The sequence below is a fragment of the Kryptolebias marmoratus genome, linkage group LG12 (genome assembly GCF_001649575.2).
Source record: "Kryptolebias marmoratus isolate JLee-2015 linkage group LG12, ASM164957v2, whole genome shotgun sequence".
NCBI lineage: Eukaryota > Metazoa > Chordata > Actinopteri > Cyprinodontiformes > Rivulidae > Kryptolebias > Kryptolebias marmoratus.
This window is the reverse complement of record NC_051441.1, coordinates 2,229,323-2,250,823: the sequence shown is the minus strand read 5'-3', so window position 1 is coordinate 2,250,823 and position 21,501 is coordinate 2,229,323. Positions and strand designations below refer to the sequence as shown.

General features: G+C 39.8%; 4 protein-coding genes across 6 annotated transcripts; 3 read left to right on the top strand and 1 right to left on the bottom strand.

The window, feature by feature from the left end:
- Nucleotides 1-1,853: 1,853 nt before the first annotated feature.
- On the top strand, nt 1,854-3,724 carry LOC108237740 (pentraxin fusion protein). The gene is made up of 4 exons (XM_017419365.3): nt 1,854-1,992; nt 2,082-2,142; nt 2,351-2,558; nt 3,235-3,724. The coding sequence occupies exons 2-4, from the start codon at nt 2,097-2,099 to the stop codon at nt 3,638-3,640; spliced, it is 660 nt and encodes a 219-aa protein (XP_017274854.1). The 5' UTR covers nt 1,854-1,992; nt 2,082-2,096; the 3' UTR covers nt 3,641-3,724.
- A 661-nt stretch (nt 3,725-4,385) lies between these two features.
- On the top strand, nt 4,386-10,379 carry tsen54 (TSEN54 tRNA splicing endonuclease subunit). Its single transcript, XM_017419338.3, has 12 exons — nt 4,386-4,467; nt 5,289-5,447; nt 5,708-5,771; nt 6,047-6,130; nt 6,220-6,318; nt 6,399-6,451; nt 6,716-6,835; nt 7,146-7,623; nt 7,687-7,822; nt 7,907-7,967; nt 9,213-9,326; nt 9,510-10,379. Exons 1-12 carry the CDS (start codon nt 4,412-4,414, stop codon nt 9,658-9,660), a joined length of 1,575 nt encoding a protein of 524 aa, XP_017274827.1. The 5' UTR covers nt 4,386-4,411; the 3' UTR covers nt 9,661-10,379.
- A 298-nt stretch (nt 10,380-10,677) lies between these two features.
- Nucleotides 10,678-14,463, top strand: LOC108237744 (5-hydroxytryptamine receptor 3A-like). 3 transcript variants are annotated; one of them, XM_025006628.2, is made up of 9 exons: nt 10,678-10,789; nt 10,873-11,036; nt 11,646-11,690; nt 11,784-11,893; nt 12,587-12,759; nt 12,838-12,998; nt 13,076-13,286; nt 13,363-13,521; nt 14,188-14,463. In XM_025006628.2, the coding sequence occupies exons 1-9, from the start codon at nt 10,750-10,752 to the stop codon at nt 14,430-14,432; spliced, it is 1,308 nt and encodes a 435-aa protein (XP_024862396.1). In that variant the 5' UTR covers nt 10,678-10,749; the 3' UTR covers nt 14,433-14,463. The 3 variants fall into 3 exon arrangements, with proteins under 3 accessions (XP_024862396.1, XP_017274859.1, XP_024862394.1); XM_017419370.3 differs by having other exon boundaries at nt 10,679-10,789; nt 10,870-11,036; XM_025006626.2 differs by having other exon boundaries at nt 10,680-10,789; nt 10,870-11,036; nt 14,191-14,463.
- On the bottom strand, nt 14,203-19,947 carry LOC108237741 (5-hydroxytryptamine receptor 3A). Its single transcript, XM_017419366.3, has 9 exons — nt 19,797-19,947; nt 19,557-19,720; nt 18,535-18,579; nt 18,338-18,447; nt 18,063-18,235; nt 17,173-17,333; nt 16,893-17,103; nt 16,661-16,819; nt 14,203-15,963 (listed from the first exon to the last, which is right to left on the bottom strand). The coding sequence occupies exons 1-9, from the start codon at nt 19,834-19,836 to the stop codon at nt 15,695-15,697; spliced, it is 1,332 nt and encodes a 443-aa protein (XP_017274855.1). The 5' UTR covers nt 19,837-19,947; the 3' UTR covers nt 14,203-15,694.
- Between the last annotated feature and the right edge of the window lie 1,554 nt (nt 19,948-21,501).

Sequence of the window (21,501 nt, the reverse complement as noted above, 5' to 3'; positions counted from 1 at the left end):
CTGAGATCCTGTGTTTGTAAAACCTCAGAGCCTCATTGTGTCCCGGAGTTGTCAGTTTGGGAGTCGCAGCTTGATTTACGGCTGGCAGTCAGGAATAACTCGGCCTGGTTAACCTCACAGACCGAGGTTTGTTCTGGTCAAGTTTATCGGGTTCCCAGTTCAGAAACCATGTCTGTCTGCTTTTCTCAGCTCAACAGGAACTCCTGCTTTAGTTTTACACAACTGAAAGGACGTTTTGGTATTTTAAGTCTGATGATTTGTAAAGTTTTTACCCCAGCTGTCTAAAGCAGCGACTTTTCAGGTTCTGACCCACAAAATAACAGTGATATTATTCAAACATGAACCCACAGTAAAACACATTTCAGTGTCTCCAAACTCCTTTGTTCCAGGGAGCTAAAGCAGCTCCATAATTAAATGGTGCCACATTTCAAAAGGCTCTTTCTCCAAATCTTAATTATGTTTCTAAATTGAATCCAGTCCTGAATGTTGTATCTAAAACTGGAAACCACAGCAGGGCTCAGTGTTTATGAAACATGTGGCTCAATAACAGCTTCATATTTACGGTTCAAACACGAGAGAAACGCTGACCTTCTAACAGTTTTATTTCTCACCTGTTGTTAGTTCGGTCATTACTTCCCTCTGAGGAAAACGTCCTCCATCTTCAGCTCAAAGCAGGGTCCTTGGAGTGAAATCGGTTCTATTACCTGCCTCTCTTTCCTGTTCCAGATCCAGTTTTTGATTTTTCTGCCTCTGTAATCACTTATGTTTTCTTTGAGTACAGATTCGTTTAGTTTCTTCAGTGATTCAGTTTGTGTCTCGTGGTCCAAAAATAGAATGTGTTCAATTAAACGGGTTCCCTCAAGTGCTGAGTTGAACCGAGACAGAGAGTACAATACTTTAAGGAATATTTACTTCCCAACAAACAATCTCTCCCGTGACAAACGAGGAGTCACGGTGGAAACACAGGCAGCATTCCGAGTTTTATCATTTAAATCTGATTAAATACACAAAGAATCAGGAAATCCAGCCCATGTTTGGTGACTAAATGTTCAAGATGTCAGATTTACAGTTTGTTTAAGAGCCTCTCAGCCATGAAGTGAGAAAAGGAAAGAAGCCTGGATGGTTGTGTGACGGCTCATCCTTCCTGCTCGTCTTTAACAATGAAGGCCGGAAACAGAAACCACAGTAACCAGTTCAAACACACAGCTGTGTCCCAGAACCAGTCCCTGTCCCGGTCCCGGTGTCGGCCCTCAGGACCCGGACCTGCAGGGGTCCATCAGACACAGACAGGAAATCCTGTCCTGAAACAAGTTTGATTTCTGAGCAGCGAAGTGAAGCTCTGCTGGTTCGTCTGCTCTCATCATGAATGACTCCTGACCGACCTGAGGGGCTCATCTTCACACCCTGCTGGACTCTGAGGGTTCTCAGGACAGGGCAGTTCTAACTGTGCAGTCTTCTGTCCACCATAAAATCATTTTTACTTCCATGATGGAAACAGAAGTAAGACCTGACTGTCAACAGAACCTCAGACACTTTGTGTTTAATTTACAGGAAGCAAATAGTTGGATAGTGTGAATGCTGAGTCAGCATTTTAATTGTTTCTTCTTCTTTTGGTCTTTGTACAGTCAAAATACTTCTGGATACTTTGTGCTTTTTACCCATTTGATATGAAAACCGTTGGCTCGCTAAGTGCTAATTTTAGCCTTTTAATCATTTTAGTCTCTGCTCTGATTAACAATTCACTCTTCAATACATTTTAGTAAAGTCACATTGCTTTTTCCACAATAAAATGCCAACTTTTTAGTTAATGTTACAAATAAATGCAGCACTGTAGTAAAACTGGAAGCTTGTTGTCCATCTGATGCTGATCAGGAGCTCAGGAGGTGATGAAGAGGCCTAATCAGACCACAGGTGTGTTTCTGTTAGAAGCTCCTTGAAACAAACAGAGCAGAGAGGAAGAACGAGCTTCTTTACAGCTGTTTCATCTGTGTGGTAAGTTTTTATGGGCTGTTTGCTTTCTTAAACTCAACTGATAAGATAAGAAAATGATTGTTTTTCTAATAAATGATCATTTTATGCAGGTTTGTTCCAATAAAATGAAAATCCTCCTTTTTGTCGTTGCTCTCTCTGTGGCTTTGGCCGGTAAGTGCTTCTTATTGTTGACTGTAGCCTTTCTCTTTTTATTTTCTTTTAAACTAAAACCAGGAAACCAGCTAAGAACTATTACTGAAACTGTATTTATTTGAAAGATTTTTATTTGCCATTTGTAACAAGAAATTGTGCAGACAGATCAGAGAAATCTGAGTTTGTGGAGCTCATAAATGTAAACTTCCACCTGTTCTTGTCTCAGGGAGTCTGGCCTTTAAAAGCCTGGTTTTCCCCAGTGAGAGCAGCAGCAGCTACGTGGAGCTGATCGCTCAGAAACCTCTCAGCCTGGAGGCCTTCACACTGTGCATGCGTGTGGCCACGGAGCTCAGTGGGGAACGAGAAGTCATCCTGTTTGCTTATCGAACTCAGGAGTACGACGAGCTGAATGTGTGGCGTGAACTGGATGGCAGGTAAAAAAATAAAAACATGGCCACCAACAGCTACTTCATCCTCCCTCAGCCTGCTGCACACAAACGATGCTGAAGTCCTTCTTATACTGATAAAAACTGATGTTTCCAGAGAAATTCTCAAAGCTCCAAAACAACTAAAGAAGTGTTCTGAGTAATCTTTATTTTATTTTATATAACTCATCTTAAATCTGAACAGATCTGGGCAGTTCAGGAGGATTATCTGAAGTATATATTTTGGGTTGAGGAGCATGAAATAGTTTTTTTTTCTAATGAATAGTTTGGAGTTCTGTGTAAAAGGTTTTAATCTGGGGAAAATGGTTTTAATTCGGACTGGTTGTCCAAGCAGGGCCAAGACCAAACAGCAGTAACTCACTGATCTGTGGCTGTTTGGGGGACTAGTTAATAGCTCCAAATTGGGAGAGAATTCATGAATTTTCCATTGCAGTAATCACTGAGTAAATATCTATAACTCTGAAGTGTTGCAGCTGCGTTTTGAAGAGCCAGTTGTTAAATCCTGACCTGTTTTTTTATGTGCACCGCTTGTAAAACTACTCTGAGCTGTTCATGTTGTTTTGTTCTCACCTCAGCAGCCACATTTCTGAATGAATCTGCTGCAGTATGTCTTTTAAATGCAGATCTGGAGAAGTATTTTATTTTAAACAGTTTACATCGACAGGCTGTCTTTCTACCTGAGTGGAGCTGGAGTCTTATTCCAGGTCCCTCCGCTCGGCGCCCTGCAGACACACCTGTGTGTCACCTGGGACTCCAGTTCAGGGGCGGCGGCCCTCTTCATCAACGGCAGGAAGAGTTTGAGCAAAATCTACAAGACTGGCTTCACCATCCGGCCAGGAGGCACAGTTCTCCTCGGTCAGGATCCAGATTCTTACCTGGGTGACTTCGACGCCAAGCAGAGTTTTGTTGGGGAGATCTCTGACGTGAACCTGTGGGACTCTGTTCTGTCGACCGGTGCGGTCCAGGACTTGTTCTGTGGGAAGAGGATCCAGAGAGGAAACGTCATCGACTGGGAAACGGTCCTGATGAAACTGAACGGGGAGGTGGAGGTCATCAACGAAGAGCTGTAGCTGAGCTGTTCAAACACAAGATGTCTTGTAGTTTAATAGGTTCAAACACCGCCTTACACTTGGTCTAATAAAATATAAATCAGATTTTCTGTTGTGGAATTTGTTTATTCTTTTTCTTTAAGAAACTGCAGTTCAACCAGCTGCCTACAGCAAAGTGCTCTGTTACTAAACTGCATCATCAAGGTTTTTTAATATAAGATGGTTGATTTTACAGGAAGCCAATGGAGGAAAAAAAACAAACTGTTGAAATATAAAGACAGTGGTCTTTTGTTTGAAACACTGGGTGAATTGAAATTACTCAAAATAATCATTTGGTCTACATCTTATTAACTTTTGGAGTCAAAAAGAAACATTTGCCAAGTTGAAAGTCTGACACAAATATCTAATGTCCTGGTCAAAACTATAATGACATTTCTATTCACCACACTTGCAGCTGAAGCATAATTTAGATTTATTTGATTTGTGGAAACTCAATCGTTTTCAGGTTAGAGATCTAAAAATTCTAATCTAAAAAAGGGGTTTGATTTTCTCTAAAATATCTGACAAAACGAACTGTATTATAGAGGAAGAATCTCATGAATAGGAAGACAATCTTAAAATGAGAAAATCATGCTTTTTAAAAGTAAACAAAGTCATAATCAGAACAGGATGTGTTGAGTTTGTTGTGCTTTGGCGCCCTCTGCTGGCCGTTTCTTATAAAGTCCTTTACCTGAACTTGGCGGGCTTTAGGACCCGGAGGAGGAGGTCCACAGCCGGGAAGCTCAGGCAAACATGGCGGACCAAAATAAGACGGACACAGCAGATTCATTCTACAGTGAGATATTAAGGTGATTATTTGGGTTTTTCTTTTACACATTTTAGTAGGTAATCAACAGGGTAAAAATATTTATCTTGCGTGTTCTTCTTTAGTGTCTGTTTGTCATTTATTTTTTGTTGTCGGAACTTTCAGACCGGTAATTTGTGCGTGTTAGTCTGATTTAGTTGATGCTAACAGAGTTAGCTTGAATCAAACACTCAAAAAATTAATTTAACTGATCATTTAAACGTGTGTATATGTATATTTCTGTCGTAGCTCGGGCAGAAGCAACACCTCAGGAAGTTAAATGAATGTTTTCTCTCTGTAGTTTGTATTTGGCTCTTTGTCCCCCTCTGTTGTGCGTTTTGGTGAAAATCACTTCAGTTTTAACTTCTTTTCTGTTCCCGAAGTTCACTGTTTGTTCAACTTAATGTTTGTGCTGACAAATTAAACATGCTAGCTGTTTTTACACTCAATGAAACAAGTCCAGACAAGTGAATGAGTCATTTTTTCCCAGTGAATCATGATGTTATGACTCATGATCACATTCATGTGAGCTGGTTTTCAGGATCAGAAGGGTTGGCCCCACCTAAAGATAATAAAATAATAATAATGTTGTTCTCCTTTCAGCTGCTGTCTTCTTCAGGGGTCACCTCCAGATGCCTTCCAGAGAAACTCCTCCTAAAAAATCATATAAAAGAACTTAATACTTTTAGCTGTTTTCCCTGATTTGAATTTTGACATCTAAAATCTTCCCGTCCTCTAATACTTCTTTAAAACGTCTGATCAACTTGTTGCACATCCTGTTTGTTGTATAAAGATGAAAACAAATGTCTGTGTTTAAACTTCCAGTCCCTGTCAGCTGTTCGCAGCTCGCTCCAGGAGCCATAAAATCCCAGTCCGAGGTCAGAAGGACTTCCTCCCCAACGACTCGGAGGAACAGAAACAGCAGCTTCAGCAGAGTTTGGACGAACACTGGAGCCTCGTATCAGAGGAGAGAGTCGAGAGGCTGTGAGTCCAACCGTTTTATTAGTTTACTTGAATAATCTCTGACGTGAGGCTCCTGAAATCTGTTGCATCAAAACGTTTATTTAACAAAAAACTATCAAACAATCAGACCACATAAAAAGCTAAAAGGGTGAATGTGAGGCACATTAGTTGCTTGATTTGATGAGTTCCTGGATGCACATTTAGCCCCTAAATACACATGTTCTTCATACTTTGTGACTGAAACGGTTTGTGTGATTATTGTTGTTTTCTTGTCGCTGCAGAGGAAGCCTCGTGAAAGCAACATGGATCCCGAGTGAGCAGATTGTGGAGCTTCAGACTCCGGCTGTAAGTTCTGTCTTTTTTTATTATTCTGTTTTCTGCTGCGTGGAGCTGGAAATAAAACTGACTGACAGGACGTTTATCGCTCCACCTGGTCCCAAAAAGAAACTTTGATTTTCTGCTGATTCTGTTTACTGCTGGTATGTTTTACATAAACCTGTCAGCGAAGCAACATAAAGTTACTGTTACTGCCGCCGTCAACAATCTTAGCTGCTTCATTCCTTCCTAACAAACACAAATGAAGGATTTTTATGCCTTATCATGCTCATTTTCTCTCACAGGGTAAGTTTTGGCAGACGATGGGCTTTTCGGCTCATGGAAAACAGTATCTTCTCCCAGAAGAGGCTCTCTACCTGATGGAGTGTGTGAGTGGCAGATGAGAGCTTTTAATGAATCCCGTTTATTCAGTTCTGTTTGATGCAGCTGATCAGTGTTTGTGTGTTTCTGGGAGCAGGGGAGTGTGTTGGTGTTTTATAAGGAGCTGCCGCTCTCCATCCAGGACGGCTACGAGACGTTTCTGTCCTCAGACACGCTGAGGCTGCAGCAGTACCAGGTGCAGCTCCTGTCCCACTTTATGGTCTGAAGAAGCGCTTCAGAACTGACCTGATGACTCTTGGTGTGTTTGTCGTTAAGGTCTTTGGGCATCTGAAGAGGCTCGGCTACGTGGTGCACAGGTTTGATCCCAGGTAAAAACAAAAACAACTTTAAAGTTTAAGGTAACGAAGTGGGTCGGTTCTCTGCTGCTGTCTGCGTGTTTTCTATAAAAACTGTTAATTTTTTTAAGACAAAAGCTGGAAAACATTTAGCAGAACTTTAAATAAATGAACAAAATACTTTGAGTTCATTTGTTTATGAGAGTAAAAACAAAATAAAACAGACTCTAAACCAGCCCTAATCCCTGAGTGTTTCGGAGGAAGTTTCTGATGGTGGATGGTTTTATCGTCCTCCAGCTCCGAGCCGTCGTCCTACGCCAGACAGCTGAACCTGCCGCCGTCACGTGACCGAGGAGGGACACCGCTGAAGAGGAAACGCAGCACCAGCCCCACCCCCACCTCCACGCAGTCACGCAGGTAAACACGCTCTGATCACTGCTGTCTGCTCTGTTGGTTCAGTGAAATTCAGGACAAAACTTGAGTTTCTTGTTGATCTCTAGATCAGCAAAGAAAAATCACGGATTTAAGTTTATTAAGGATTTTAAATACAAATGCATCATTGCTGTACACAGAACTTCCTTAATGAAGCAGCTCAAAGAAAATACATCCTAAATTATGACAAATGTGTGAGAAAAAGATTTTCTTTACTGATTTCTTTACTGATCTATACTGAGACAAAAGCTGTTTCCAGTTTAATGTTGCTCAGAGCGTTTTGTTTTTCCTGTAGTCACACTCAAACACGAGCAGAGTCACCTGCTGAGAAAATGGAGGAGGATAATAATCTACCCGAGTCACAGCTGACGACCTCTACAGAACCCCCTGAGACCCGGTCTGCCTCCAGCAGCACCGCAGACGGAGGCCGGGTCAGAACCCAGCCTGCCTCCAGCAGCTCCGCAGACGCAGGCTGGGTCAGAACCTGGTGGATGAGGGATGCTCCTGAGCGGGACTCAGAGAAAACATCCGACCTGTGCTCCTCGGCTGGTCGCTCGCGGTGGGACTTCAGCGCCATCCCTTTCCCAGATTTGGGCTCCAGAGACCGCAGCCCTGGCCTCATGGCTGCTCCGGACCCCTCGGCGCTGCCCGGGGATCTGGCTGTCGGGGTTTGTGACGTCGCCGCCTGGAGGCATAAAATAAACCTGCGGCAGGTGAAGATGTCTGCCAAGGAGCAAGGCAGGCGACGGTGGGACGTAAACAAGGACAGAGAGGTAAAAACACAAGAAAAGGACTGAATAAAAGCATGCAGGAGATCACAGTCGGGTTTATTTTAGGTCCGAAGGTGCAGAAACTGGGCAGAGTATCATGAACTCCTGGCGAGGCGGCAGGCGAAGCGTCATGGCCGACCCGCTCACCTATGGAACAGGGAAGTTAAACCTTTACACGACCCGACTCAGCCGAGCCCCACAGGTGAGCGGGGGGAGGAGCCACGGCTCCAAATAAACTAATTCATCCTGGTTTAAACTAAACTTTTTTCTGTTTGTTTGCTTTCAGCCGAGCTGCTGGAGAAGATCAGTGTGATTAAATCCACACATCTGCTGGAGGGAGCGTCCAGGTACCCGAGGTTTCTCAGCTGAAAGAAACACTTTTAACCAGAGTTTCTGGTTTCGATGTGTAATTCCTCTGGTTTCCACTGGTTGGAAGATGGGCTGAGCTTTAATCTCTGCAGATGAGTCAGAGATGCAGAAAAATTCAGGTTCAGATTATTTCCTTTTGCTGAAAGGTTGACTTGAAGCAACATTCAGAAACAATCAAACTTTCACTCTTCTCTTGGTTTTTAAAAGAAGAAATAATAAAGTATTTATTTTAGAGCCAAAATCAAGAGATTCTTGTTGAAAACCCTCAGTGTTTAAGATTGTTATAAACTTTATCCTGTTGACTGTTAGGAGCCAACACAACGATGTCATCTAAAAAATTATATAAAAACACTCAAGCATTATTTAAGTCATAAAATGCATTAAAATATTTTCAGATTTTATTTCACTTTTAATTTTACCTTTTTTTTCCTTAATCTGATTTTCATATTGTGTTATTTAGTAAATGTTCAGATCACATTTTATTTTTTGGGTAATTTCTGCTTGTGTTTCATCCTCTTTATGGAAATGAGTGTATCGTTGTATGTTTATGTAACATATTGTTAAGTTTTTGTGGTTTATACTGACAGTTTCTCTATTTGTTTAGACTTTAGCAGTTTTAGTCCTCTGTAGATTGAGCCACAGTTAAAGTGCTTACATATATATATATATATATATATATATATATATATGTATAAGTCAGGTTTTACCGCCCCTGATGGCTTCTGTCTTATTTTTTTAACCTGTATTGGTTCAGATTAGGCTGCCTGATTGTGTGATTTATTTACCTGCAGTAACTGGATGCAGATTTTATTTGTTTAATCTTTTTTTCTGCATTCAGAGGCAGATATTTACAGTTCTGTCTGACATGGTTACATATCAGCTGTACTGCTGAAGTCGTGTGATTTCTTCAGACGCAGCTCAGCCTCTGGTTTCCTGGTTTCCATCATCACCTTTTAAAACAACAAACACAACTTTGGTTCCTGCTGGTTGTAATTAGATGACTCCGGCTCCGAGTCACCTCTACAAGAAGACGATAAATCAGAGGCGAGCTCGTCTCTGCGCTGTCACAGTTTACGATCTTTAATTTCCAAAGCCATAAAGAGTCGGCTGCAGTGTTTAGTCACCGCCTCGCCGCGCCGCGCTCCCGCACGCAGGAAGTGATGAATTGTGCTCTGATGGAGAGCGCATCATTCAGGAGAAATTGATGTCCTTTGTCTGCTTAGGTTAAAAGGTTCAGATGAGTGGAGGATTTGTTTCGATGTTTACCAGCCGGATTCTGTGGCTGACTTCAAGAAGAACAACCCGGGCAAACCGTACACCCGCGTGTGTGTTTGCAGGTAAACGATTGTTTACTCAGGATTGTCTTACAGGAAAACGAGTCTTTTTGTCTTCATGTTTGACGCTGCAGTTAAATGATGAGTTCATACATTACATTAAATGAATGATTCTTTCTTCATTCATTTAAATTTCCTTACGAAACGCTACAGTTTGTGTTTCAGCTGAGCTGACCTGTTTTCCAGTTTCGACGGTCCGGTTCCTGACCTGCGAGCCGTCAAGCAGCTGGCCTTTCGGAGCAGAGACGTCCCCGTCGTCTTCGCCGTCGTGGACCATGGAGACATTTCCTTCTACACCTTCAAAGACTTCCAGCTGCCGAGGGACGTGTACCCCTGAGAACCACGGAGAACCGGGAGCTTTTAATCCGTACCTGCTGGAGGATTTTATTAACATTAGGAGTCGGTTTTTGTTCCGAAGCTTTGGTCTGAGTGTCGAGTTAAATTATGAAGGAGGTTTAAAGACGTTTGTTTCTCAGTTTGCTTTCTTTAAACTTCCATTAGCAAACCTTTTGTTTCTCTCAGCGTGGGAATTATACCTGAATCATAACTTCTTGTTACTCTTTACAAACTGCTGCCGTTCTGACACCAGAGGCGATTATGTTGTCTAAGAAAAATAATTATTTAAACAAAGAGGAAAACGTCTGGTTCCAAGAAGGAAAAAGGCAAAAGTTAGTAAAGAAAACACAATTTATTGTCATGTATTTTGTATTGTAAGGGAAAGTGTAAGCTTTTATATATAAAAACTACATTCTTAAATGTAGTTTCTGATGATTTATGGTTTATTTAAATATTTACATCTGAATTTAAAATCTGATCTATTTTAAAACAAAACCTTTATTATTATCTAAAGAGACAAAAACGTGACTTTTATTGGTATTTAAGTATGACTTTTGGTTTGTTTGGGGTCACTTTTAGTTTTGTATCCAAATAAATGAAAAGGTGGGCGGAGCCTGATTGAGCCATTCCTGCTGACCAATCAGCTGCAGCCTGAACAGGAAAACCCGAAACTCTGATATGTTTGCAGTTTTTCAAAATAAATCTCGTTCAGAAGAACTGGATCTGTTGTGTTTATAACCTGGAACAAATTTAAAGCTGATCACTGAAGTCAGTTTTCAGATTTCTGAGTAATAATAATTAAACCCTCCACGGTGACGGGTTGGTTTTAATGACCTCAGGTAACTCGAGCTCCATGGCCACTTAAATCATTTGTTGACTCTTTCCTGCAGCTGCTGGTCAACAATTGAACTCTTTGGCTGATTTATTATTTATTACTACAGAAGCCAGGAACAAATATAACTTCTTTATAATTTTGAGAATACAATCTCATCAATCCTGGTCTCGTTTGTACTTTAGTGCTGCTGTGCAGTTTATAAGCAGCTCTGCAGTTTATAAAGGTTTCCTCAGGTTTAGCTGAAGGCAGACAGCCATGGCCGCTCTGAGGACTCTACAGTTTCTTGCTTTGATTGGTGGGTTTGTGATTTTATAAAGTTCAGCTGCAGCTTTGCTTGGATCAGATTCTGGTTGTGAAGACTGAGCTCGTTCCCAGCAGGTGTTTCCAGCAGCCAGTTTTCAGACTGCTCCTACTTCGGCCTGCTGAATCATCTGAACCTGACTTCATCGAACAGCCTGTTAGAAATCATGCGACCCGTGAAGAACTGGACTGACCCCACGCTGGTCAAGGTGGACATGGTGTTGTACGGCATTTTAGGCCTGGTAAGTGTCCTCTTTGTCTTCATTCATTCATTCCATATGATGGGATTCATTGAACCTTTTAAGTAACAGTTTGGTTTAATGAACGACACTGAGTAGATTCACTGAGATTGTGCAGCTTCTGTCTGCTCCAAACACACCCGTCCTCCTCCTCCTCCTCCTCAGCAGCTGGGAGCAGCTTTCTGATCTCAGGACACTTCAGCTGCCCTCTCTGCTCAATCTAAATAAGACCTCCCGTCACAATCAGAGGAAGAAAAAGGTTTCCTCATGATTCATAACTGTTTAAATGTTCTGCAATCAGAAGAGTTTGGATTCTGAACTAGAAACAATCTGACTCATCACTGGAGGAGAGGATGAATGAAACCTTTTCTCTTCTCTCCTTTAGTTTTTGTTTTTTTCTCCTTTCAAAGTAAAACTTGTAAAAACCTTTGACGGACTGCAGGTTTCAGCATCCCAGGATCTTTTCCACCTCCTGCTGCTGTTGACACTTCAGCACGAGTAACAAATATATATTTCTGCTGTGATTATTAAAGATAGACCTCCTGTGCTTACATTTAAATCCTAAAACTCTAATTTGACACTGAAAGGAGATTGTAAACGTGATGTTTCCAGGATGAAAAGTCTCAAACCGTCACGAGTCACATCTGGATAACGAAGGTACGTCTCACTTCGGTTCTGTTCAGGAAATGTTGCACTGATTAAAACTTACTAACCTGTCACATCCTGCATCCCAACCTTTCTTTTTCTCAGTACTGGATGAATGATTTCCTAACTTGGAATTCTTCGGACTTCTGTGGGATAGATGAGCTGTTTCTTCCCAGATCGATGCTTTGGATCCCGGATATAATCATCAAACAAGAGTAAGTCGTGTCTCTCAGTTTACACTCTCAGTCCTGAATAAACCTAACAAACAAAACCGTAGTCAGCCGAGCTTTTATTTTGAAAGGGTTGTTTTTTCTGTAAACTGTATTTGAACCAGGGACAATACAGAAAACAGTTCCATGTTAAAGTAACTGTTGCCAATCTGTAGACTCAGTCCCTGTTTGGGCTTTAATTGACAATAAAAAACTCTGAAACTACCGATACAAACTAACCACACATCTAATAAACACACACACACCCACCCACCCACCCACACACACACACAATTATTACAAATAAGAACAGGAGAAAAACAAGAATACATAAAGGAGAGGAGAAATATTGCCCTGGTGTCATTAAATCACTTAAAGGTTTTATTTTAGTGCACTGTTTGTTTGTTTTTTAATAAAAGGGTCAGTGATAGCTCGGTGGTCAGTGCTGAGGTTTCTTAATCCTGAGGTTTGAACCCAGATTGCATCAGGAAGGACATCCAGTTGCCAAATCTTTCGTGTAAGTTCGCTCGCTGTGGCGACCCCTGCAGAGCGGAGCAGCTGACAGGAAACCAGCAGGAGCTCTGAACAAAATGGAAGATCGTCTAAATGATGTTTTGGACCTCTCTGCTGTTAGAGCTGTCAGAATAAAGTCAAACAAGCGTCAGAGACTAAATGTGCTCCCTCTCATGTTCCCTTCAGCGCCTCAGACAGCGGCACCATCGCTGACGACCCGTGGGTCACCTTACATCCCAGCGGTTTGATGGTCACGTTTGCTCGCCAGCGACTGACTTTCACCTGTAATTTTAATCTCTACAAGTTCCCCTTCGACGTGCAGCAGTGCAACATCACCTTTTTATCCATGGGCGCTGACGGTAAATAACCATCTTAACGGCAGGCATTCATCACTTTCCCCCGTCTAACAGCAGAACCTTGTTCTGTCCTTCACACAGTCAGGTCTTTGGTTCTTGGATCAGCCCGAAATGATTCGACCCTGCTGAAACTGTCAGAGCAGTTTATGATCACTCAGGGAGAATGGAACCTTATTGAAATAAAAATAGTCTGCACAAACATGACCAGTGTGGAGAGAAATCAAAGCATACTGGTGTATATGGTAAGAACAGATTATGAGCCGTTGGGTTTTTCTCTTCTCTGTGAATCTGTTGGGCTCTGACCTGTTTGCTCTTTCAGGTCACACTGGAGAGGAGGCCTTTCCTTTATGTGATCAACTTCATCATCCCCATGGTGTATTTACTGGTCTTGGATCTAGGAGCCTTTTTTCTTTCTGAGTCAGGAGGCGATAAGTTGAGCTTCAAAGTGACACTGCTCCTGTCCATCTCCGTCTTACTGTTGATCCTGAAGGACATTTTGCCGTCTACCGAAGTCTGTCTGCCATTAATTGGTGAGCAGCCACAGAAGCTGATCTTTATCATGTTTAACGTCCTCTAACTCCTGTGCTTGTGTTCTCTGTTCTCCAGCCAGTCTGTGTGTGTCAGTGTTTACCTTGGTGTGGCTCAGTGTTCTCGAGACCATGCTGGTGAACTTCTTAACTCATCTGGACGATGTTTGTGGTAAAAACACTGAAAGCTCCACTGATGCTGACAGAGTTATCAAGCAGGAAGCCAACCTTCACAAAGGTGCATTTTCAACCAGCTTCTCTTTGAATTTGTTAAATGAATGAATATTAGACCACATTTTAACAAAAATCCTTCCATCAACAAGACAAAAACTGTACTTTGACTAAGTTTACTTAGAGTTTCAGATAGTAAAGGTTTTATAACTTTAGAAGTCAAGTAATTCAGTATGCAGTTTTACAAACAATGAAAACTATTTTTTTGTAATGTTTCCATTAATTCCTCCAACACTTTAGACCTTCTGACATTAAGGATACAAGTGAAGAAAGGTTTCAGGTGTTATTTTGTCCCGTTCTTCCTTTAAACACATATTAAGCTCATCATATATTTTATTATTCATGTGCAGCATCAAAAGTTATTTTTATAGATGGGGTTTTATTCCTGTAGAGATCCAAGAAAAAGGTCCAATTTTTCCCATTGATTTACGATGACAAAGGTGGAAGTCGTTCTTAGGTTTTGTCACATTTGGGATATTCAAATAACTATTTATTATAAACATTAGCATTTATATGGCCTGAAATAATCTGAAAATTAGAATAACTAACTGTTAAAGTCATCATTAACATCATTCAGTTCGTAGAACAAGTTGAATGAACTTGGATTTTATTCATTAATGCACATTTTGTCTTAAACGCAATTAGCTGCAGTTAGTTTTTTTGTCTCTTTCAGCAGATGAAGAGTATGGACACGTTAAACCAGAAGAGGCTCCTCGTCGTGACGCTGATCTTCTGAGAACAATCCTGGATGAAGTGAAATCCGCTCAGCAGAAAACTGAAAGTCAGAAGAAGCAGAAAATGAAGCCTGGATTCTGCAGAAAACTGGCTAAAATTGTTGACATTTTGTTCTTTCTTCTGTATTTTTTAGCAGTTTTAATGTTAATGACGTATATTTGTATGGCGTGGGTTGAATTTTAGTCATCATTCAGAGTTTTGGGGTTTTTTGCACGTGATCTTTTAAAGCATATCTTAAATTTACTCTGATTAAGTTTTCATTTCCAGGAAGCATTAGGAATTTAAATGTTTCATAGTTCCGACTTTAAAACGTGTTTCGTTTCTTCTGTACAGTTTAATGATCAACAAACAGAAAAAAGAGATTTTTAGATGTAAGTTATTCAAATCTTTATTACAAATAACCTCATGGTTAAAGAGGCGACTTCACAGTTTCTGGTTTCTGTTATTCTTTATGTTCATATTGTCTTTTCTGAATCTGGATGTTATAAAAATCCTGTAATATCTGTAAATCTACAATCATGACCTAACACTAATCTGCCAAGTTTTGTGTGATTTCAGACGGTTGTAAAATTTTGCATGTATAAGATTTTATGCAGCAATGAAATCTGTTTGTGTTTATTTTTTTGTGTTTGGACATCCATCCAGACGTGCTGCAGATCACTTTGTGTAGATGTTCAAGTGTTGGGAACCATATTAAACACAATTATTATCCAAAACTAAAAGTCCAGAAACAAGTATTTTCTTTGTTAAATGTGTCTTTTCCATACGATGCATTTTCTGCAGAAATTAAACCTTATTTTCTGCATACTGCTGTGTTTGGTGAAAGCATTTAAGTTATTAAAGAAATACTGGAATATTTTCATTATTATCCAACTTGATTTAGAATATGAGCAGAAAGTTTAACTCTGATAATTGGTTTTAGTTTGGAAAAACTTAAAATAAAGTATACGCATCGGTTAAGATGAGCACATCTGGACAGATGTGTTTTATTTGTGGCTTTTTTCAGAATTGTTGCTGGAATCATTCTCACTTGTTAAAATAGGATGGAGTCCATATATTTGTTTATTTTACTAAAAGTTTTTATTAAACTGTCCTGATAAGAGTGAAAACATCAAGTCTCTATGAGCTTTAGGTAAAAAGATTAGAAGGAAAAATAATAAACATCTGTAGATTTTGTATCTTAAAATCTTATATTTAACTATTCATTTCAACACTAAACTTCAAATATAAATATTTTCATGCAGTAATTTGTTTAGTATATATTGTTGGTTATTCTTAAATACAGCTGGCTGTGAATTAAGAGCAAAAATGTAGGATTTAATCCAAATCTAGGATTTAAAGAATTTCAGGGGTTAATCATCCCTGCATGCATTTTCTAATGGAAATAAAAAGATGATATTTAATTAAAAAACATTTCAAAGCGTGCAGCCTGTAATCAGCTGGATCTAAAACTCTGGGAGATTCCAAATGACAAACATGCTTATCTGAGAAACTACAACAGCAGTCAGGTACAACACAAAGAAAACAACATCAATGACTGCAGCCAGTTTTGTGCAGAATCCAGCATTTTTTACGCCTCTTTTCTGTCTTTCAGATTCCAGTCGATCAGCCTTCACTTTTCCCTGAGTTTGTTTCAGCAGGTTGTCGTCACCGAGCTGCTCCAGAGGAGGGCGACTCGCCTCCGGGTGAGCTTTCTCTTCAACTCCGGCAGGTTCTTAGGATTAAAGAGAGACACAAAGACCAGCACCTCAAAACTAAGGATGGTTTTATTTTCTATTAGTACAACTATTTCTACATTACAACCACAAACTTCACAGTTTTTTATTGAGATTTCGTGTGATAAACCAACACAAACAGTACTAAATTGTGAAGTGGAAGGAAATGATTGTTTCACAAATGAAAATCTGAGAAGTGTTATGTTTTTGTAAAACCACCATTTGCTGCAACTCCAGCTCCAACTCTTTAAGGGTTTGTTTCCACCAACTTTTCACGTCTAGAAACTGAAATTTTTGTTCATCATTCTTTGAAAGCAGAAGCAGCTCAATCAGGTTGGATGAGAGAGCCTCAGCTGCCACAGATTCTCAGCTGGATTTAGGTCGGACCTCCGACTGAACCGTTCCACACTTTTAATAATAATATTTAATAATAATTCCACTGTAGCTCTGACTGGAGGTTTCAGGTTGAGATACAACTTTATCCCTAACCTGTCTGGTGTGTTCCTTGGTCTTCGTGATGCTGTTTGATCAGTAATGTTCTGCAACACAGAACAGCTGTATAAATTACACACACGAGGCGAGTATCCAAACACACGCCCCACTTTTCAGAGTTTTAGTATTACTTTGTGTTGGTCTGTCACATAAAATCCCAGTAAAATACTTTGAAGTTTGTGGTTGTGACGTCTGGAAACGTACCTTTGTGACCATCAGCATCTTGCTGAATTTGCTCTTTGACATCTTCTGAGTTTGGCTCATCCTCGCCATGAGAACTGTCGAGGTTGGTTAAGAAGCTGACCAACATGGCCTCTAAGACACTTATCCACACCAGGGTGAAAACGGAAACACAATAGATGGCTGGAAGAAAGATGCAGCGACGTTACGACTCAGTGTGACGATAAAACCTGAACCTGAGCGAGACGCTGCCTACCCATCATTGGCAGGTCGTCTTCAGTCGATGGTAGAATATCTTTGAGAATCAGCAGCAACACAAAGACGGACAGAAGAATCGTCACTTTGAACCCCAGCTTTTCTCCACTGGCCTCGCTGATGAAGAACGAGGCCAAATCCAGCACCAGTAAAAACAGCAGGGGCATGATCAGATTAACCACGTAGAGAAACGGCTTCCTCTGGAGGGTAACCTGTTTGAGCAGCCAATAATTAAACACTTCACGGATTTGTTTCTGAACTTTCTGAACACGTTTTCTTACCATGTACACAAGTTTGCTTGTGAGTGAAATGTTTTCAGCTGACGTGTATTCGATGATCTCCATCCCTTCGAGCTTCCACTCTCCCTGAGTCGTCATGATCTGGTTCGACAGTTTGGTGAGAATTGTGTCATTTCTGGCTGCTTCGAGTTTTATGTATTCCTCTGTGCAGAAAATGGGAATATAAAGTGAGAAAGATGAATGAATTCCCTCTGAAGTTGTTCATTTAGTTATTTACCTAAACAACTAACAGAAGCTGCTGCGTTAAATTTACAGAAGTTTCCATGAATGTTTTTTCTTTTTGATTTTGGGGCTCGTAACAATTTATTTCAACCATTCTTTTTCTAGGGTGGAAAGATTATACAACAATGTGAACAAGTTTGACTTTGTTGTGGATCAAATTTATCTGGGTTCCCCATTACTACAGCTGGTTGCACCTCCACCACACACATTCATCAACAAGGTTCTGATATTTGACCCATTTTCTTGGCAGCTTGGGTGGTTCCTGAGTTGCTCCTGAACCAGTTTCATCTTGTTAGATCTTCCTTGGACTTTTTCCATTGTTCTGAGTACTGGTCAGTCCACTGAATGCTGGCAAAGGGAAACTACCAGCTGCAGTCAATCATGATCACCAAGGAGAAGCTTCTAGGCCTCGGCCTTGATGACCTTCAGCACCACTTGTTAAAGAAAATTTCAGTGAATAAATGTTTATATCAGAGCCTGTGTATATCGTTTTGATCCTGTGAGGATTAGAGAGAAAACTTTTGCACCCAGTTCTTGTTTTTAAATATTATTTTGTATTGATATTCCAACGCCAAAAGAGAAGCACTTTCAGTCAGACAGAACGTCATTCACCCTCACTTTTTAAACCTCGATAAGTTAGTTTAATTTACCCCCAGAGCTCATAGATGAAAACGTGATGTTGCACTGCTGCTCATCAAATGGGAACCTGAAGAGGTTGAGCTGGCAGGTGTAAGTCAGCCGATACCGGGAGTTTGCATAAACCATACCGTTCGAATACAAGCTGACAAATGGACCATCATGAAGACTCCCAACATCAGATGTACTAAAGCGAGGAAAAGAGACAAAAGAGGAGAAACATTGTCTTGTTTTTATTATGCTGACATAAACTAAATTAATCTTATTTTAAACAGTGTTTGACAGATACTCCTCTCTGATGGCTATGTCTGGGATCCACAGCATCGACCTGGGAAGACTCAGTATTTCGATCCCACAAAAGTCGGAGGCGTTCCAGGACAGAAATTCGTTCATCCAACACTTCAAAAACAAAGAGAAATATTTCATCTACAGAGATCAACAGCGAGACGTGACGCCTGAACTCAGTGCGGTCACCGTTTTCCTCACCGTGTTGATCTCGATGTGACACGTGACGGTTTGAAACTTTTCATCCTGCAGACAATCAGCAGTAAAATGATCAATTTCATTCACAACACATGATCACCACCTGCAGGGACAGAGGTCAAAGGTCGGGGGCGGTGCGACCTGGGTGGCGCTCTGGGCGTGCTGAATGTTTACATCACAAACTGACTTTAGGTGCAGGATCTTCAGTTTTATATGACAGAGTTTCACACATTTCTTCAGATATTGTGTAGCTTTTCATATATAAATGCATTTTTTGGGGAACCACAATATATTTAAATAAATATATGTGTAGAAATGTAACAGTAAGAGTTTAGGAGAGATGGATTTAGTTTGAGATAACTTTATTTTAGTTTTAACCTTTAGATTGTACATTTCCTGACATGATCTGTTTGAATTTATCATCTGTAACCTAAGATTCAGATTTTTAAATTAGTTCTGGTGTCTTTATTCTATTTTTGTTGCTCTAACCCCTACAACTATTTATTGTAATATAGTTTAGCTTTATTTATTTTTAATTACTTGGTCTGACATGTACCCCATTAATGATTTATACAGAAATATTTATTCTGAATTACTTCCTGTGTCCTTCATGGAAACCCTCACTGCATCAACACTTATCAATAATAATAATAAACACTTATCAATCAGTCTTGGTGTTTGCTATTAGTAATAGATTAACCCTTTTATTTTAGTTATTTTTGTATCTAACATTATATCTCAATTTCTCAAAGATAATGAACTAACTTTAAGGTTCATCACTTTGTACAGTGATGGCAAATCTACTGTTTATTGTTTGTTTATTGACATATACATTTTATCAGAAAAATGAACACTTCCCTTTGCAGCTTATTTTGTTGTTTTTTATACTGAAAAAGTTAAAACAAGTGGATCTAATCAGCTGTGTTTTGCATTTAAATCAAATAAAATGTTAATCAGCTGCCAAAAATCATAATTTCTATATGGCAAAAAGCTTAACCCCAGACAGAGACGAGGAGGACACTTACCACGTCTAAAATGCCGTACAGCAACAAGTCCATCTGGACGACCGTGGTTCTGGTCCAGTTCTTCACGGGACGCATGATTTCAAGAACTGTATTTGATGAAGTCAGGTTCAGGTGGTTCAGAAGGTTGTAATAAGAGCAGTCTGAAGTCTGGCTGTTGGAAACACCTGCGAGGAAATAACAAACCCTGAAAAATCTTCTTTTTTCACAAGAATCTACGTTTAATTTAGAGCATTAACTCACCAATTAAAGCAAGAAAAGTTAGAGTCTTTAGGACGGCCATGGCTGTTTGCCTTCAGTTCAGTTTGAGTCCACTTTTATAAACTACAGAGCGGCTTGCGTAAATGCAGTAACACAAAAGTGCAAATAAGAAATTAATTGATGCATTTGATTGTGAAAAAGCGTCTTTGTTCCTGTGCTCTTTGGGTGAGTTATTTAAAAGAGACCAGCTGAACATTTCTATTGTTCACCTGCAGCTGCAGCAGAAAGGGTTTCAGTGTGCACACCGAGCTGAAATAACCTGCGGTCAACCAAAAACCGTTTTAATTTAAATTTCATCATGAAGAGTTGATGAATGGCAGCTTCATAGGAAGGAGGTGGATCTGATAAACAAAAGGAAGAACTCTCTGTGCTTTCTGAAAACATCCACGCTGGGTTTTAGTCTCTCTGACCTTTGTGTTCAGTAAAATACTTCCAGGTAGTGAGCTTTAAATCAAACAGCAAGAATCAAGAGTCAAATGCTTTTATACATATATGCAAAGCAAAGGTAACAACTTCATCAGATTGTTTTCATTAAAGGTTAAATTCTTTTAACCTCTAAGTCAAAACTCTACCTTCAACAATTCATCAAAAAACTCAAAATCAGAATAAAATCTAAAACTTGAACGATGTGGATCATATCAGGCAGACTCAGAACAGTAAATTCTCTAATAATCATAATTATCAAATATATTATTTTAGGAAAAAGCTGTTGTTTTTTTTAGCCTGACTCAGTTTGAATCGACATGATTTGTTTAGTTTTCTAGTTTAACTTCTTCCTCAGATGAAGTTTCTTTGTGACCTAAAACGCTGATATGTAAAGTTTATGAGCACATTTAAAAACAAATGTTTTACATGTTAAATAACTTCTTCTTTTTCTTTTGGCTGTTCCCTTTTCCAGGGGTCGCCACAGCGAGTCATCCTCCTCCATGTGACTCTGTCTTCTGCGTCCTCTGTCCTCACTCCAACTAAACATTTCAAATAAAAGAACATAAATAAAAAATAAATAAAATCTTTTTTTTTTTAAATGAAAGATTATAACTGAGTTTTTAAATGGGTTTGATGAGGTCTTAATGGTAAAAAGCAGACTGCTGCTCAGTACATCAGGAGCATCTGTTCACCTGACCTCTGACCTCTGACAACAGACACATACATGCAGCGTTGGCATCTTTCCAAAGGTGGTTCTGCATTTTAATCTCTAGGATCACAGTTTCTTGCTTACCACAGAGGTGAAACACCGGTCTGAACAGGATCCTCTGGTGCTTCAGTGACACTCATGTGACTTTAACCACTCAAGGTGTGAATAATTCACAAGAAATAAACGACTCTGTTGTCACTGCCTTATCTTCTTTTGTTTAATCAGGAACTCAATCTTTAACTACAAACTCTGCCAAAATACAATTAAGATAAAGATTCTCATAATACTCTTAAAAGCAGAAAGTTTAAGTATGCAATGTAAAAGTTTTATACAACTGTTGTTATTTAAAGAAAACCCCATTTAGAATTTAAAAGGAAATCAAAGACGTGACCCCTGACCCCAACGCTGACAACGCTCTACAATATGCCAACACAGACAAGGAGAAAGCAAAGATTACCAAGGTTCTTTTATAATGTTTTTCAAAATTAGAGAAAAAAAAATACTAAACAACTATTCATAACTAGTGAAATAAGGTAAAAGATTCCGTGTTTT